We start from the raw sequence: 17,032 nt of genomic DNA, 5'->3' as shown, positions 1-17,032 counted from the left end.
AGCATATGGAAGTCGATTTTCACTATGTTCGTGATTTAGTTCAATGTGGTTATATATCTTCCATGCATGTTGCTTCATAAGATCAAATAGCTGATATGTTGACTAAACCTGTCTCTAGTTCCATTTTTCAAAAGTGCTGTGACAAGCTGTGCTCCAGCTTGAGGAGTGTTGAAAGAAATATGTTAGCAGGTTGGGGTAGTTATTTGAAACTTTTAATAAGTCATCAATCCTCTTTTGTTATTATTTTTTCGTTGTGTTGAACTATTTTGTAATTTCTGACTAATCTCTATTTAAGGGAGATTAGGATTAGTGAAAAGAACTTTTTGGCTGTTTTCTCTCCAATGTACTCAACAATTATAGTTATTGTGAACTATGTAGGTTTCTTATAAACTCAATTGAACTGGAGATCTATTTATGTTTTGTGTTCTTTGCATTGTTCCATCTCCACATGCTTTACACATCTTAACGTTATGTAATGGTGTATAAGATATTTATCCCTATCCTTAGCAAGACTTAGAATAACTATAGCTTTCACTTTGCACAATAAATAACTTTCCTCTAGGTTTCTTGTCATTGAGGTAACTATATATTTATTATATGACATGATCAGCAAGCTGCAGTCAAGAGGATGGAAATGGAATCAAGTTCATCTACAGAATCATTTCTTGCTGAATTGAAGGTTTTGACTCGTGTTCATCATGTCAACCTGGTACGTAATATTCTTGCAGACATTTATTTCTATGACTGAATTTGTGCATTTATTTTTCCCTGCATAATTTGAAATCAGATCTCTATTATGACAAAATGCCCATCAACAATCCAATGAATTGCTCAAAAAGAAAATGTTCTGACTTCTACTGAAAGCTTTTGAAGACATTGGATGCTTGTACTGGAAGCATGAAACTTTTCATTCTTTATAGACATGGAGCTTGATGAGATGGTCATTTCTCAAGAATTAAATGATTTTTTTTTTCCAATACAAAGTCAAACTTTCTCACAAAATTAAGATGTGTAAGAACAGTGCTTTTCTTGTTGTATATTTACTGCAGGGTCCATGGATATGGCTATAAACAGGTAGTGGGCTGGTGCAAATTTGGCCTGTGTGGCACCCAACTTGGTCAATGCAAGTTGAGTGCTGCTGTTGATTGTACTTACACTTCTTTCCTATTAGAAAAAAAAAAAAAGCTCACCTGCATGCAGTTGCACCGACATCCTTCTCATCTCTCCGGTGAACGTTGATTGACAATGGTGGGAACATATTATTTCTGATCACCAGTAACTATAGACTAAGCACGGAGAGTAGTGACATCACTATAAAAACCTGTCTCCATCTCTCTCTCTCTCTTTCCTCTCTCTTCCTTCCTCCCTCTCTTGTTTTTCCCTTTTCCATTTTCTCTCTCATTGTTCCCCTTCCTAAAAACGGTGTCATGAATGACACCCCCGTCTCTTCACTCTATCATTGTCTTTAAAAAGCATGTAAACCCTTGTCTCAAGACAGCACCTTGTTGTCACATTTAAAAAGGACTGCAAGTGCAAGGGTGTTTTCTTTATAAAGGATAACACCTTGACATCATCTTTTTTTTGTTTAAATCCTCATTTAATTTAATATAAAATTTTGGACTAAAATTGTCAACACCCCAAATTCTTACTCATTTTTTTAAATGGATGTTGGACACAAAACTTTGGTGATGTGATAGATTAGACTCGATGACACTGATCAAAACACATAAAGCACCTAAATCAGGCCGTTCACTTTCACTATATATCGAACATGTGTGCAGACACTGTTATGCAAAATAGACATTGGCCCAATTTACATTTTTCTACAAGATCATACAAAAAAAGAAACAATAATAAAATTACAGACTGGCACACCGACATATGAAACACCTCCCTTGTGCAATGCAAGCTATATCCTCTGATTTGCCTGCTACCCTAGCTTGTTGGAACCTGAAAACCGGTCACAAAGCTAGACTGAGCCTTTAGAACAGATAACCAGCAATGGTTAACACCCTAGGATATGTGTATTATAACATAATTTAGTGGTACACTTTATATCACATTTGAAACTCAGATCTCTAACCTTACATATATATTACAACTTCCAATGCAAGTTCATCAATTTTATAATATCTCATATAATCATCAGTCGTCGTGATGATTGCAAAACAAAACTCTGTTTTGTACACATAATAATTGATCATCATACACTCGATTAGTCATTCATTTATTTTCACAATCCACATACACGAAGTATACATAATGGAAGCACTGCCCACTCAACCAATCATGTTTCGATGCAATCAAGGTATTATTGGGTGCACACTTTCAAAGCAAATGATTCAGTCAAATACTTTATCATCCGACTACCCTAAACCACCACTTTACACAAACTCATCCATTATCATGAGTGCATATAACACATGCACCTACGGATTTAACTGGCCTACAACAACTAGGCCTAAACCCAGATACACAAGTGGTGGTTAATTAAATTTTACTTTTTATGTCTCCACATTCTTAATCTATACAATCTTATCATTTTTAACCATCCCATATTACGATCCTTCTACATTTTCACTTTTTGATCAAACCTCTGTAGGTGCAAATGTTAAGCTGGAACCAGAGATGTAGATATTAACCTCTCACAAAATCTACACTACAAGTCTACAAGTGAGCTTGAGGAAATAATGGAAGCAAGTTAATTACATTCTGATTGGATTGGATGATCCGGTATCCTGTGTCTGTGACAAATATTGAAGAGGGATATATGGAAGCTTTATAAGTTCTAACCTCAATCTTCATATCTGTATTAACTGTTCACTGACAAAGACTATATATAGGTCAAAATCAACTCTGATTCATATATGACAAGAACCATGTAATTCATGTACAAGTACAACCAAGAAAGACTGATGATATTGGCATGCAGTTGAGTTCTGTGAACCTGATACGTGAAAATATCTTGTTCAATCTTTGAACTTTTCTTTTTCCTTTCCACCTTTACTGAGAGGGATTAAAAAATTTCCAGCATGGGTCTCCATTAATGAAATTTTATACTGCATGTGTTATTTGATTGACAACAAGGATTTTATTTAGTGAAGCATCTTAAGTCATTTTGATGTTTTCTTTCTTGGCAAACTAATGTAGGTGCGTCTGATAGGATATTGTACTGATCGTGCTCTATTCCTAGTTTATGAATACATTGATAATGGCAATTTAAGTCAACATTTACATGGTACAGGTAAGAGCTGTATTGAGAATTGTAGCTTCTGAGTTGATTGCAAATTCAGCTGGTGAATATTATATTTATGCTTTCAGCAGGAAGGCCATTATCATTTTCTGAGAGAGTCCAGATTGCCCTTGACTCAGCTAGGGGGCTTGAATATATCCATGAACACACAGTCCCTGTCTACATTCATAGAGATATTAAGTCAGCCAACATTTTGATAGACAAGAGATTTCATGGAAAGGTTTTGGCTCTTCTCTCTTACCAAGTTTGCTTTCTCATGTAGCAGTGCTGTAACTTGTACTTTGTGCAGGTTGCGGACTTTGGATTAGCAAAACTTACAGAGGTCGGAGGTGCATCATTGAATACACGTCTTGTTGGTACATTTGGCTACATGCCTCCTGAGTAAGATGAACCCACTGGATGCTGTTTTTGTATCTTTTCTTTATGTATCACATCTCTGTCTGGCTGGTAAATGGATTCACTTGTGAAATATGTGATTTCATTTTGTGAATTTATGAGAACTCAGACATTGGCAGAAACAAGGAGTAGGATTAGGCAAAATTGCTTCTTGGATCTCACTGGCACTGAGAAATATGAGCACCACCGTGCATGCCAATATTCATTGGATCAACTATTAACACATGTATATATGTATAGTGTGTGTGTGTAATGCTGTTTTCTAGCTTTTCTATATGTCATTATCTCTGTGTGCATGGTGGATGTTTAATCTATGAAATATGTGATTTTATTGCATGAGTTTATCAAAACTCAGGAGTGGGAGGTACAAAGAGTAGGACTAGGGAAAATTACTTGGATCACACTAGCTCCAAGAAATATGAACATGTATGTGGTGTCTCTATGTATAGAGGGGCTTATATGTTTATACCTTTGTATAGACTTGCAATGTGTAGTCTCTATCTGATAAGACATGTTTTGAATTTGGATCAAACTCTGTCCATACACATGTAATTCAACATGATGCCCTAGTGTTATGTTGTAAAATTAAGGACTTTTTAGCTATAAAGATGTTTTATCCTGTATAATGAAAATTAGGGCAGAATATGGCTGCTGCTGTGACCCAGCTTTCTGCACTTCTTTTTCTTTCTATCTCTTGCTGTTGGAGCTAGCTCAATGCCTAGTTCTCTAGTCGTTGGAGCTAGCTCAGTTTCTGCCTTTTTCATATATTGAGGGGATTAGTCCCCTTTTGATCTAATGTTTCTATAAGCATTTTGTGAGATAAATAATGTTTTACTGTTTAGTGTTATGTTTGTTCGTGTATATGGTGAAATGGCCTTTCTTGCTATTATGTGTTCAGGTCTTGTGAAGTGACCTTAAACAGGCACTAGGATGTGGCTTGTGTTGAATTTTTGGCAGCAAATTTACATTGATATAATCAAATGGATCCACATAAGAGGGTCACTTGGCAGTCAAGAATCCTTTTGGGGATGCCGTCCTGAATAGGTCTGATTCTAGAGGACCTAAAAACAAGGGTGCCATGGGTTAGAAGATGATGTCAGTGAAGGATGCATGCAAAATAATTTTTTTAAGAAACGAACAACCACATGGTTAGATGGCTCACACAAACACATGTATAGGTAGGTGGCTGGTAGCTCAACAATATAACTACCATTGATAAGAATGTGATGTCCGCACTTCTTGGTTTGAGGGTGAAAGCAACGATATCCTTTTTGATTGGCAGAGTATCCAATGAATATACATTTGACTGCTTGAGCAGCAAGTTTGTTTCTATTTGGGCCTAAGATGTGTCCGAAACAGGTGCATCCAAATGCTTTGGGAGGTATATGAAATAGCGGTCGATCTGGATATAGTATTTGAATTGGAATTCTTTCCTGGATAGTCGACGAAGGCATTCAATTAGTAAGGTAACATGTGGTCAGAATGGCATCACCACAAAAATAGGCTGGCATATGGGTCTGTAGCATGAGAGTTCGGGCCACATTGAGGAGTTGCCGATGTTTGCACTCGGCAACACTATTTTGTTGAGATGTGTGTGGACAAGTATATTATGGGGGAGAGAGGGAGAGAGAGGAAAAAACTGTCCCATAGATTATCCCTTCTTCTCACGTAAATAGAGATTTAGGGAAATAACATTTAAGTACATCAATTGTGTAAGAAATAATAAGTGAACCTCTCCCTATTTAATAAAATTGCAAAATACTACCCATGTTGTTTTATTTCTTTACTCACGACACTCCCCCTCAAGCTGGAGCATATATATCAACATGCTCAGCTTGTCACAACATTTTGTAAATCTGGAGATCAATATGGGCTTGGTAAATATATCAACAACTTGATCTTTGCTAAGGACATGAGTAGTAAAAGTATTTCCAGCCTGCACAATATCTCTGATGTAATGACATTCTACCTCAATATGTTTTGTCCTTTCATGGAAGACAAGCCATAGCTCCATACCCTGATTCTGCACTCGACCTAGCCACCACAGTTTGTTGTTTACTTTTCCAAATAATTAGGTTTCTTCCAACAAAAATACATAATCAAGTGGTGGATTTTCTATCCTCAATTGATCCAACATAATCAGCATCTGTTTAGGCCATCATGTCAAAGAATTGCTTTTCTGGAATAAGAGACCTTTCCCTGGAGCAAATTAGAGGTATTTGAGAATCACTAGTGCAGCTTTTGGATGAACCTTTCTTTGTTTTTTCATAAACTAGCTTAGCCACGACAAAAGAGATATCAGGGCGTGTCACAGTAACATATAGGAGTTTTCCAATCAATGAATGATATGATTTGTTGTCTACATGTTCAGAATCCTCATCATATAAATGGAGTTGGGGATTCATAAATATATTTGTAGGTTTATGGCCAATCATCCCTGTCTCATGAAGCAAATCAAGAACATATTTCTTTTGCGAAAGAACAATGCCTTGTCTACTCTTTGCAACTTCTATTCCTAAGAAGTACCTAAGAAGACCAAGATCCTTGGTGACAAAGTGTTTTTATAGGTACTCCTTTGTTACAATAATTTCTTTTTCACAACTGCCACTTAGTATAATGTTCATCAACATATACTACCATTACCACTATACCTTTTGAACTCCTCTTAATAAATAGAGAATGATCTGATGGAGATTGTTGGAATCCAAATATCGATACAATTTCATATAATTTTTGGAACTACGCCCTAGGACTCTGCTTGAGTCCATATATTTTTTTTCTTAGTTTACATACTTTCCTACACTCCCCTAATCTTTCAAAACCAGGTGGTTGTTGTATATAAACAGTCTTAGTCAAATCACCATAAATAAAAGCATTTTTAACGTCAAGTTGAGACATAGCCAATCATAATGTACCACCACAGCGATGGCGAACCGAAGAGTACCGAGTCTAGCAATTGGAGAAAAGGTCTCAAAGAAGTCGACCCCATAGGTTTGAGTATACCCCTTTGCTACTAAGCGAGCTTTATATCTCTCAATTGTGTCGTCGGATTGATATTTGATGCTGAAGACCCATTTGCAGCAAAAGATGTCTGCATCAGAGGGGGGAGAGACAAGATCCCATGTGCCTCTAAACATCAGTGCCTCCATCTCGTCCTGCATGGCGTATCTCCACTTAGGATCTAACAAAGTCCGCTGCTGATGTATGGGAACAGTACTGGCAGATAAGATAGAGATGAACTCTTGCCCAGCCTCTCTCTTTTTACAAACTTAAAAATAAGATGCACAGTGCACTTAGTAAGTTTTGACATTTCTTAGTAAGTTTTCTTTATATATATATATATATATATATATATATATATATATATATATATATATATATATATATATACCCGCACCCAAGTTTTTTGAAATGGTACGTACTTATACCCGCACCGGTACCCATATTGGCACCCTTACCCATACCTATGTGACATAGGTTGGGAGGTATGAAGACAAGTAGTTTGATGTTGAATTTCATTGTCCTTGTAGAACTGTATAAGAAATGAGGGTTTAAATTCTAGAGCATTATTAGTGCAGACAACTTTAACAATAGTAGAAAGTTGAGTCTTTATTCCAACAATGAAATTTTTGAGAACACATGAAGCTTCAGATCTCTCCTTTATTAAAAAGATTCACGACGATCTTGAGCAATCATCAACAATGACTAAATAATAACGGCACAGGGATCTAGTGGGAACTCTACTCGGTCCCCATATATCTACATGAATTAAATCAAACAGACTCAGACCCAACAGACTTTGACTAGACATGAAGGAGCTTCTATGTTGATTTACCTTCTGACACACTTCACACTGGAATGATGTAGACAAAGATTTCTACTGAAAGACATGACGAAGTTTAGACAGTGAGGGATCGCCCAAATGTAGATGTCACTGAAGAGGACTCAATGATGACTCCAAAGAAACATGAGCAGCTGGAATGGACTGGTTGACGTAATAAATTCCTTCAGATTCATGGCCTCCACCAATCATCCTTCCCTTAAGTACGACCTGAACCACACAAGAAACAGGGTCAAATATCACCCGACAGTTAAGTTCTTTAGTTAGGTGGCTCATAGACAATAGGTTGAGGAAAGCTAGGAACCAAGAGAGTATCACAGATCCACAGGTTGGGAGAGATATGCACTTCTCCCTTTCCAATGATGGGGGATACTCTACCATCTGCCAGGGTAACATTATGATTGGAAGAGGCTCCATTTTAGATGGTGACTACTCACTTCCACAAAAGTGTCTCGAAGCCCTTGAGTCAATTATGCACTTCTTATTTATATGTGAAGATGGAGTACCTGCAGAGCATGCCATATCTGTCACAACAGTAGAGTCAGTCACGTTAGAGGAACTCTGAGCGATCAATCTGTCATAGTCAACTCTACTAAGAGTGATAGAATCAGTTGAGGGAGGAACATTTATCTCTACTGCTGATGTGGTTGCATGTGTTGTGGTCTTATTTGGGGCAGTCATGGAAGCAGGATGACCATGCTTATCCCAGCAATGATCCTCTAGGTGTCCCTGCTTACCACAATATGTACACTGTAGTTTGCCGCTGCTTCCACCACCACCACATCCACAACCTCTACCTCTCGCACTACCAGTGCCACCACGACCTCTACCTCCAGAAATAGCTAGGGTAGAATTTGAAGAATCTGAAGTAGAATCAGGTTAGAGTAATGGCTAGTCGACTCAGGTGATTATATGCATGAGCAAGACTAGGAATGGATCATCTTTGCCTTTGCAACTGAAAAACCAGGAGATAATCTAGATAAGAAACCAACCACCATAGTCTTCTCTTGATTATTCTTGCAGTGAGAACAAGAAGGCCTAACTGCATTAAGCTTAAGCTGCTTTAACTGAAGCATAGTACTGTGCATGCGTTTGATCACCTTGTTGCAACTTAAAATTTCTTGCTCAACTTGTAGAACCCGATTACATTTTTCTCTTGGGAATGTGTATCCTTCAAATTGTCCCACTTATCCTTAGCTGTAGAATAATATATTAAACTGTCTGCAATGTGGGGCTGAATGCTATTCACATGACAATGTCATTATCCTCTTCCTGATTAGCATATTTTCCTGTCTTAATGGCTGGTTCAGTTTCAAGAAGGATATGCTTGTGCCAATGCCCTGATACGGACATCATAAAAGTCCTCGACTATCTTTCGTAATTAGTGTCATCCAACTTGAGAGAAGATCCATATGAAAATGGATTAGCAAATGGCTTGTAATCTGCTGATCCATCAGTTTGGGGCTCAGATTTAGGATTGTGTGAATGCCATTTTTCACACCTAAATGCCAAGGTCCTGCCAACAATATTGTAGAAACACACACCAAGATGGAGAGAAAGAGAAGGAACACACAATATACGTGGAAAACCTCAAAGAGAGGTGAAAAACCACGGAGAAGCTCTAACCTAGGTGCACAACCGCAACCCTAGGAGAGAGAAAATGTTATTCCACTTAATTCAACACTTACACATAAGGACAATATATAGAGGGAGAGAGGAGAAGCCGCCTAGGGTACCGAGCTCGCCTCGGTACCCGCGCCCCATAGAACCGGGTCCAGATATGGACCCGGTTCCCACAACAACATATTCTAACACTCCCCCTCAAGCTTGGCATACATGTCAAACATGCCGAGCTTGCTAACATTTTTTTCGAATGAAGAAGTACAAAGCCCTTTAGTTAGGACGTCTGCAACTTGATCTTCAGACTTCATATATGGCAGAATCAGCTCCTTTGAGTCAATGCGTTCCCGGATAAAGTGACGGTCAATCTCCACATGTTTGGTCCTGTCATGTAGAACTGGATTATTGGCAAGATTAATCGCAGACTTGTTGTCACAGTACATCTTCATTTTATCTTCCAGTTCCACACCAATATCAGTCAAAAGGATCTTCAGCCACAGCATCTCTGTAACTCCCATTGCAACAGCCCTGTACTCAGCCTCAGCACTAGACCTCGAACACACTTCTTGCCTCTTGCTTCTCCAAACAACTAGGTTACCTCCAAGAAAGATATAATACCCTGTAGTGGACCTCCTTGTGTCAGTGCAACCTGCCCAATCTGCATCTGAGTAGCCCTCAATAGTAAGTTTGTCTTGTCGAGTATACAGCAGTCCTTTTCCTGGGTCATTCTTTAGATATCCCAACACTCTTTCTGCACTCTTCCAGTGACAATCCGTGGGAGCATGCATAAATTGACTTAGCACATTTACCGCATACGTGATATCAGGGCGAGTAAGAGTAAGATAGATAAGCTTACCTACTAGCCTCTGATATCGCCCTTTTCCTTCCTCATCCAGAATAGTGCCTGTCTTGATACTTATCTTAGTCCCCGATTCCATAGGAGTAAGATAGGGCCGACAACCAAGTTTACCTGTCTCCTTTAGTAAGTCAAGAGTGTACTTCCTTTGATTCATAACCAGCCCTGTCTCTGATCGAGCAATCTCTATCCCCAGAAAGTATCTCAGTTTCCCCAGATCCTTGAGGTCGAATTCTTTAGCTAATCTCTCCTTCATCTTCCTGTTTTCTTCCTCATCACTGCCAGTGACAATCATATCATCAACGTAGACAAGGAGAAGACTCACCAGACCATCTCTCTGCTTTATGGATAGGGTATGATCTCCATTTCCTTGCTTGTACCCAGTAGACTTCATAACGATCCTTAGTCTCTCAAACCAAGCTCTCGGCGACTGCTTCAAGCCATACAAAGCTTTCTTGAGGTGACAACATTTTCCCTCTTGAACATACCCGGGAGGCATGCTCATATAGACTTCTTCCTCCAGATGGCCGTTCAAGAATGCATTTTTAACATCAAGCTGGTCCATGCGCCACTTCCTGTGCACAGCAAGAGCAAGAATAACCCTCACGGTCTTCAACTTTGCAACAGGGGCAAAGGTCTCAAGATAGTCAATCCCATACTTCTGGCTGAACCCCTTTGCAACCAGACGAGCTTTATATCGATCTACAGTGCCATCAGGTTTATACTTCACGTTGTACACCCACTTAGAGCCAACTAAGTGTGTCCCTTTAGGGATATCAACCACTTCCCATGTTTTGTTCTTGGCTAACGCACCCATCTCCTCCGTCATAGCATGTAACAACTTGGGATCATCCTTAGCATCATCCACCGACCTGGGAATAACAACTTTGGATAAGGTTGTGATAAAACATTTGTAATTTGTACTGAGCTTAGCATAAGAAACAAATCTCTGAATAGGGTGAGAAGTACATGACCTGGTGCCTTTGCGCAAAGCAATGGGGAGCTCTCCATTCGATGGACTTGGGTCATCCAGGGAGATCACGGGATTGGGATTGGTTCTATCCTCATCACCAACATCTTCCACTGTAGCTTTCTCCTTTCTGACATAAACCTGGCCAAACAAGTGATCCCTGGCAACAGTGGGCTGAGCATCCACCGTGACCCCTTCCATATAACTGCCCTTCTCATTACTGACCGTGACCGTGTCAATCACACTGGGACTAACCTTGTAGTCCAAAAACTCCATAAACTGAATCAGCTGATTAGAGGAATACTCTTCCCCTTTGTGCCCAATACACTCTCCCTGAAGAGGATTCACCGGAAAATACGACTCATGTTCATGAAATGTGACATCCCTCGAAACATACACTTTGGAAGTAGTGGGATCCACACATTTGTACCCCTTCTGAGTAGAAGAGTACCCCAAGAACACTCCTTTAATAGACCGGGGATCAAGCTTTTTGAGAGTAGGGCTATGATTATGCACAAAACAACTGCACCCAAAGACACGAGGAGTAAGAGGCCACGGATTCTGAGTGGGCCACAGGGTAGAATAAGGAGACTGACCATCCAACACCCTAGTAGGCATACGGTTAATGAGGTGTGCACTAGTGAGAAGTGCATCACCCCAATACCGCTTCGGAACATGGCGTTGGAACATAATGGCCCGGGTAACATTCAAAAGGTGACGATTTTTACGTTCAGCTATACCATTTTGAGGAGGGGTATAACTACAAGAGGTTTCATGAACAATACCCTTGCCTTTCAAGAAATCATCAAGGGATTGAGAGACATATTCCCTAGCATTATCCGTACGGAAAGCTTGAACAGTCGTATGGAATTGAGTCTCAACAAAGGCAACAAAGTTTTTCACAACTGCTGGAACCTGACTACGGTCTCGCAATAAGTACACAAACGTACATCTAGAGTAATCATCAATAAGCGTCAAAAAATAGTGACAACCACCACACGTGGGTACTCCAGAAGGACCCCAAACATCGGAATGAACTAAGGCAAACGGATGAGTGGTTTTATTCAATGAGATAGGGTACGAAGCCCTGACATGTTTAGCCAATTGACACACTTCACAAGCGAAGGAGTCAATGGAAACAGAAGCAAACAAATGAGGAAACAACTTCTTTATTAACTGAAATGGGAGATGTCCAAGACGCTCGTGCCATCGCAGAACAGTAGATCTATCATACACACCGGACAAGTGACCACTCGTGGCAGAAATCAATGCGGAAGCAACTTGCACCGGCAATCTGTAGAGCCCATCAGTAACCGAACCAATCCCAATCTTCTTCCTCGTCACCAAGTCCTGCAGGGAACAGTGATCAGCAGAGAAAATCAGATTACAGTTTAATTCTTTAGTAATACTGCTGACAGAGAGTAAGTTCACAGGAATATTTGGAACATGCAAGGCATTGTGGAGACGGTATTTGTTCAACAGGGACAAGCTCCCTTTCCCAGCCACAGAGATAGAAGACCCATCTGCCATAGACACGCGTTGCTTGCCAGAGGAAAGTTGATATTCTTGAAAGAGTTTAGAGTCCCCTGTCATGTGGTGAGTGGCTCTACTATCAACAATCCAATCACCAAGAGAAGGGTTACCTTGATCAGTCGAGGCAACGAGGGCTTGGGCTAGCTGAGCCCCTTCAGACGTGGAGGACTCCTCAGGGGTAGTAGATAGGCGGCTGATGTACGCCTGTAGCTCCTTGAGTTGAGCAGGGGACAACTTGGACTTTGCACCACTAGAAGAATTGCTCTGACTGGAATCAGACACAGAAGGGCTACGCTTGCCAGAGGGAGGACGACCTCTGACCAGTCTTTCTCGGGATGAAGATCCCAACAGAAATCCACCGAATGCCCCAACTTGTTGCAATGAGTGCAATGCCGGGCAGGACGCTGCCCAGTCCCGGAGGCACGGTTGACAAAGGCAGAAGGGCCATGACCGGTGTCAAGATGCATCACCTGGCGACGTTGTTCTTCAGACTCAACTCGGGCATATACTTCCTCTATCCCCGGAATCTCATCACCATTAACAATCTGGCTACGAATAGACTCAAATTCATCCCGCAGGCCTCCCAGAAACAAAAACGTACGGTCCATCCATTCCTTTTCCCAGTAGAGGGAATGATCTGAACCGCACTTCCACTCATCAGTCACATGATAATCTAGTTCCTCCCATTTGGTCTTCAGGGCAGCATAGAAGGCAGCAACAGACAAATCACCCTGTGTCAGGGAGTAAATACTGCGTTTAATCTGATAGGTACGCAGATGTCTCTTCTTGCGACCATACATCTTCGCAAGCACAGTCCACATATCAAAAGAGGTCGGCTTCCGCAGAATGAGGGGCTGGATATCGGAGGACACGGAGCTGATAATCCAGACCTTCACTTGGCTGTCCTCCAACGCCCACGTTGCCCAATGAGGATCAGATTTGATGGGCGCAGGTTTGTCGCCAGTGATGTAAGAGAGACGCCCACGGCTAGTAATCCCAATCTCGAGAGCGGCAGACCAAGATAGGTAATTGTCCTTGGTCAGACGGATGGAGGTGACATGGATCGGCACGTTCTCAGTCTTGGAAGCGCTGCTCGCGTCAAGAACAGCATCTTTTTGAGTCCCCATCGCGTCTGCCATCACAAACACGCACACAGCAACAAGAGGCACAGCGGCGAGAACTAGGCAGAGGCGACGGGAATGAGGCAGCGGCTACGGAAGGCAGGCGGCGACGTTCCTGGGCGACGCTGGGAACGATGGACGGCGACGGTGATGGGCAGCGGTGGCGCGGGACGACGGCGGCGCTGAAGTGGGCAACGACAGTGATGGACAACGGCAACGCAGCAGAGAACAACCGCGCCGGACGATGGCGGCGCCGCTGGCAGCGCTGGACGGTGGCGGCGCAGCTGGCAGCACTGGACGGCGGCGGCGCAGCAGTGAGCGACGGCGCAGCAGCGGCAGAGAAAAAACGGAGAAAACAGCAGCGGCAAAAAACCGGCGGAAACACGACGATCACACCAACGATCTCTCACGCGTTGGCTCTGATACCATGTAGAAACACACACCAAGATGGAGAGAAAGAGAAGGAACACACAATATACGTGGAAAACCTCAAGGAGAGGTGAAAAACCACGGAGAAGCTCTAACCTAGGTGCACAACCGCAACCCTAGGAGAGAGAAAATGTTATTCCACTTAATTCAACACTTACACAAAGTGACAATATATAGAGGGAGAGAGGAGAAGCCGCCTAGGGTACCGAGCTCGCCTCGGTACCTGTGCCCCATAGAACCGGGTCCAGATATGGACCCGGTTCCCACAACAACATATTCTAACAAATATAAACAATGGAAAAAGCACAGGTCTGCTACAAGGTAGATAGTTCTGAACAGTTATTGATTCAAAACAGTTTATCATGAAAAAAGTAAATGAAACCTGGTTGCCACAAGAAATAGTTTCAATCGACCAGGGCCAGAACTGAACAACTACAAAAGTCTACCATAAGCCAATGTAATCAGTCCCACACATGGAATACACATTCCAAAACAGAATCTACTGTAAGATTTTGATATCTAATACCAAACCACCAAATGAAGTTAGATGCAAGAGGAGGAAGAGAGAAGTAGGCTGCACGTCCAAGCAAAAGAGCAGCAGCAAATGATGTCTGCCTCTTGTTATCATTATATACTAATCACAATTTAGGGTACAACATAAAATACACAAAATAACATTAAAATTTATAAGTATGCCACCACCCATGATATGTTGGGCATGTGGATCAAATAGGTCGGGTCTCGTCTTTCGCAACCTTTTGACGAATGAAGTGTTGATCAATCTCTATATGCTTTGTGCGATTATGTAGAACATGATTGAAGACAATCTTAATTGCACTTTGGTTGTCACAAAATAGAGATGACTAAGCAATGGAAAGGGAGAGTTCTCCAAGCAGATGACGTAACCATGAAGCTTCAGCTGTGCCTGCAGTCATTGCCCTATATTCTGCCTCAGTGCTAGATCTGGCAACTGCATGTTGTTTTCTGCTACTCCAACAAATAAGATTGGAATCAAGGAAGAGACAATAACCGGAAACTGATCGTCTATCGTCTGGATCACCTGCTCAATCTACATCAATATAAGTGGAAATGTTGTGGCCATGCAAAACAGTTGACTGTCTTGTATAGACGAGTCCATCCCGAAGAGTAGCCTTAAGAATTAAGATAATGCAAAATACGTTTGGTAGCATCCATATGCCCTTTTGTGGGTGCGTGCATAAACTGAGAGACTTGATTCACAACATATATTATGTCTGGACATGTAAAAGTGAGATATTGCTACATGCCAACTATATTCCGATAGAAACTAGGATTTGGGTAGGCATCACTCCCATCAGAGGCATTTAATTTTGTGTTGAGAACACTAGGTGTATTTATGGGCTTGCAATTTGTCATACCTGCCCTATCCAAAATATCAAGAGTGTATTTATGCTGCGTAAGAGTTAATGTGTCACATTTTCTATCAAGCTCAACACCCAAGAAATACCGTAGTTCGCCGAGATCCTTCATCTTGAATTCTTGTTGCAGTACCTCCTTAACATGGGATATATGACATGAAGAGTTTCAGTAAGAACTATGTCATCTACATATATGAGTAGCCAAGTGGTAACTTCACCTGAATGATAGATGAATAAGGAATGATTAAGTGAATTTCTAAGAAAACCAGCCTGCTGTATATGGAGGGAAAATCTATCGAACCATGAACGAGATGCTTGCTTAAGCCCATACAGCGATTTTTGTAATTTGCACACCCATTTGGTTGGATCATTGGTAGCATATCCTAGAGGTTGTTCTATGTAAACTTCTTCCTTTAGAAAGCCATGAAGAAAAACATTTTTAACATCCAATTGATATAAATTCCAACCATATGAGACAACAAGAGAGATGATAACCCGGATCGTTCCCATCTTGATGACTGGACTGAAAGTCTCATTATAATCTTTCCCGTACTGCTGAGTGAAGCCTCTAGCCACGAGTCGAGCCTTATATCTATCAATGCTTCCATCAGGTTTATACTTGAGTTTGTAAACTCAGTTTGAGCCCACTACATTCTTACCATCTGGACGAGGAACAATCTCCCATGTTTGACATTCATTTAAGGCAGTCATTTCTTCATTCATGGCCTCGATCCAATGTTTGCTTTTGCACGCTTGCTCATAGCATTTTGGCTCCACCTTTTTGTTCAGTTCTGTCATGAAGAGCTGAAAATCCAAAGAGAAATTATCATAACTTACCCACCTATCAATAGGGTGTCACACACATTCTGATCTACGTGGACAAGTAGTGGCAACTTCTGGATCAGCTGAAACTGATTGTTGATTATACAACACTCCTGAAAATCGATTAGGTGAAGTCATGCTCATGCTGTTGGTCTGAGTAGATGAAGGTATTCTGTCCATCTGAGTGTTTGTGGCTGTTTCGATTTCATCAATAGTTTCTGTCACTTTGTGCGTGGTGTGTATCAGCTCCTTGGTCTAATATTTCAGCATTCAACCATGAGTCATGTACATCATTTCTAACATTAAGTGTTGCATGTGGCTCCTTTAAATCCTTTAACCTGAGCTCATCAAAAACAACATGTCGTAAAATATGCACACGTCCAGTCTTTGGATTGTAGCAGCGATAGCCTTTATAATTTTCTGCATAACCCACAAATCTACACATACAGCTCGATCTTGCAACTTATTTCTCAAAGAAACATCAACATGAACATAACAGATGCATCCAAAAACACGCAACTCATCATAATTTGGCTGTTCTTGATGTAAAATAAAGAATGGAGATTTTCCTTCAAGTATGGATAGTGACAGTCGATTAATAACATGAACAACAGTATGGAAGGCTTCAGTACATAAAGCCATGGGCACATCAGTGTTATGCATCATACTGAGAGCACTTTCAACTATGTGCCTATGTTTTCTTTCAGCAATACCATTCTGTTGTGGTGTATGTGGATAGAAAATCTGTCTAGTGATCCCATGATTTAGTAAATACTCAGTAAATTCATTTGAAA

At 40.9% G+C, this 17,032-nt stretch overlaps 1 protein-coding gene across 1 annotated transcript in view; it reads left to right on the top strand.

Annotated features, from left to right (window-relative positions):
• LOC116254174 (chitin elicitor receptor kinase 1) overlaps positions 1 to 17,032 on the top strand; it is a 53,449-nt gene that overhangs the window by 23,919 nt on the left and 12,498 nt on the right. Inside the window, exons 6-9 of the mRNA XM_050078114.1 lie at positions 611 to 709; positions 3,151 to 3,244; positions 3,322 to 3,473; positions 3,543 to 3,634. Of these exons, the coding sequence (XP_049934071.1) occupies positions 611 to 709; positions 3,151 to 3,244; positions 3,322 to 3,473; positions 3,543 to 3,634 (437 nt within the window). The remainder of the gene's footprint in view (positions 1 to 610; positions 710 to 3,150; positions 3,245 to 3,321; positions 3,474 to 3,542; positions 3,635 to 17,032) is intronic.

This window comes from Nymphaea colorata, chromosome 5, assembly GCF_008831285.2.
Source record: "Nymphaea colorata isolate Beijing-Zhang1983 chromosome 5, ASM883128v2, whole genome shotgun sequence".
NCBI classification, from domain to species: Eukaryota; Viridiplantae; Streptophyta; class Magnoliopsida; order Nymphaeales; family Nymphaeaceae; genus Nymphaea; species Nymphaea colorata.
The sequence above is the reverse complement of the archived record's forward strand: the minus strand, read 5'-3'. Positions and strand labels throughout refer to the sequence as shown.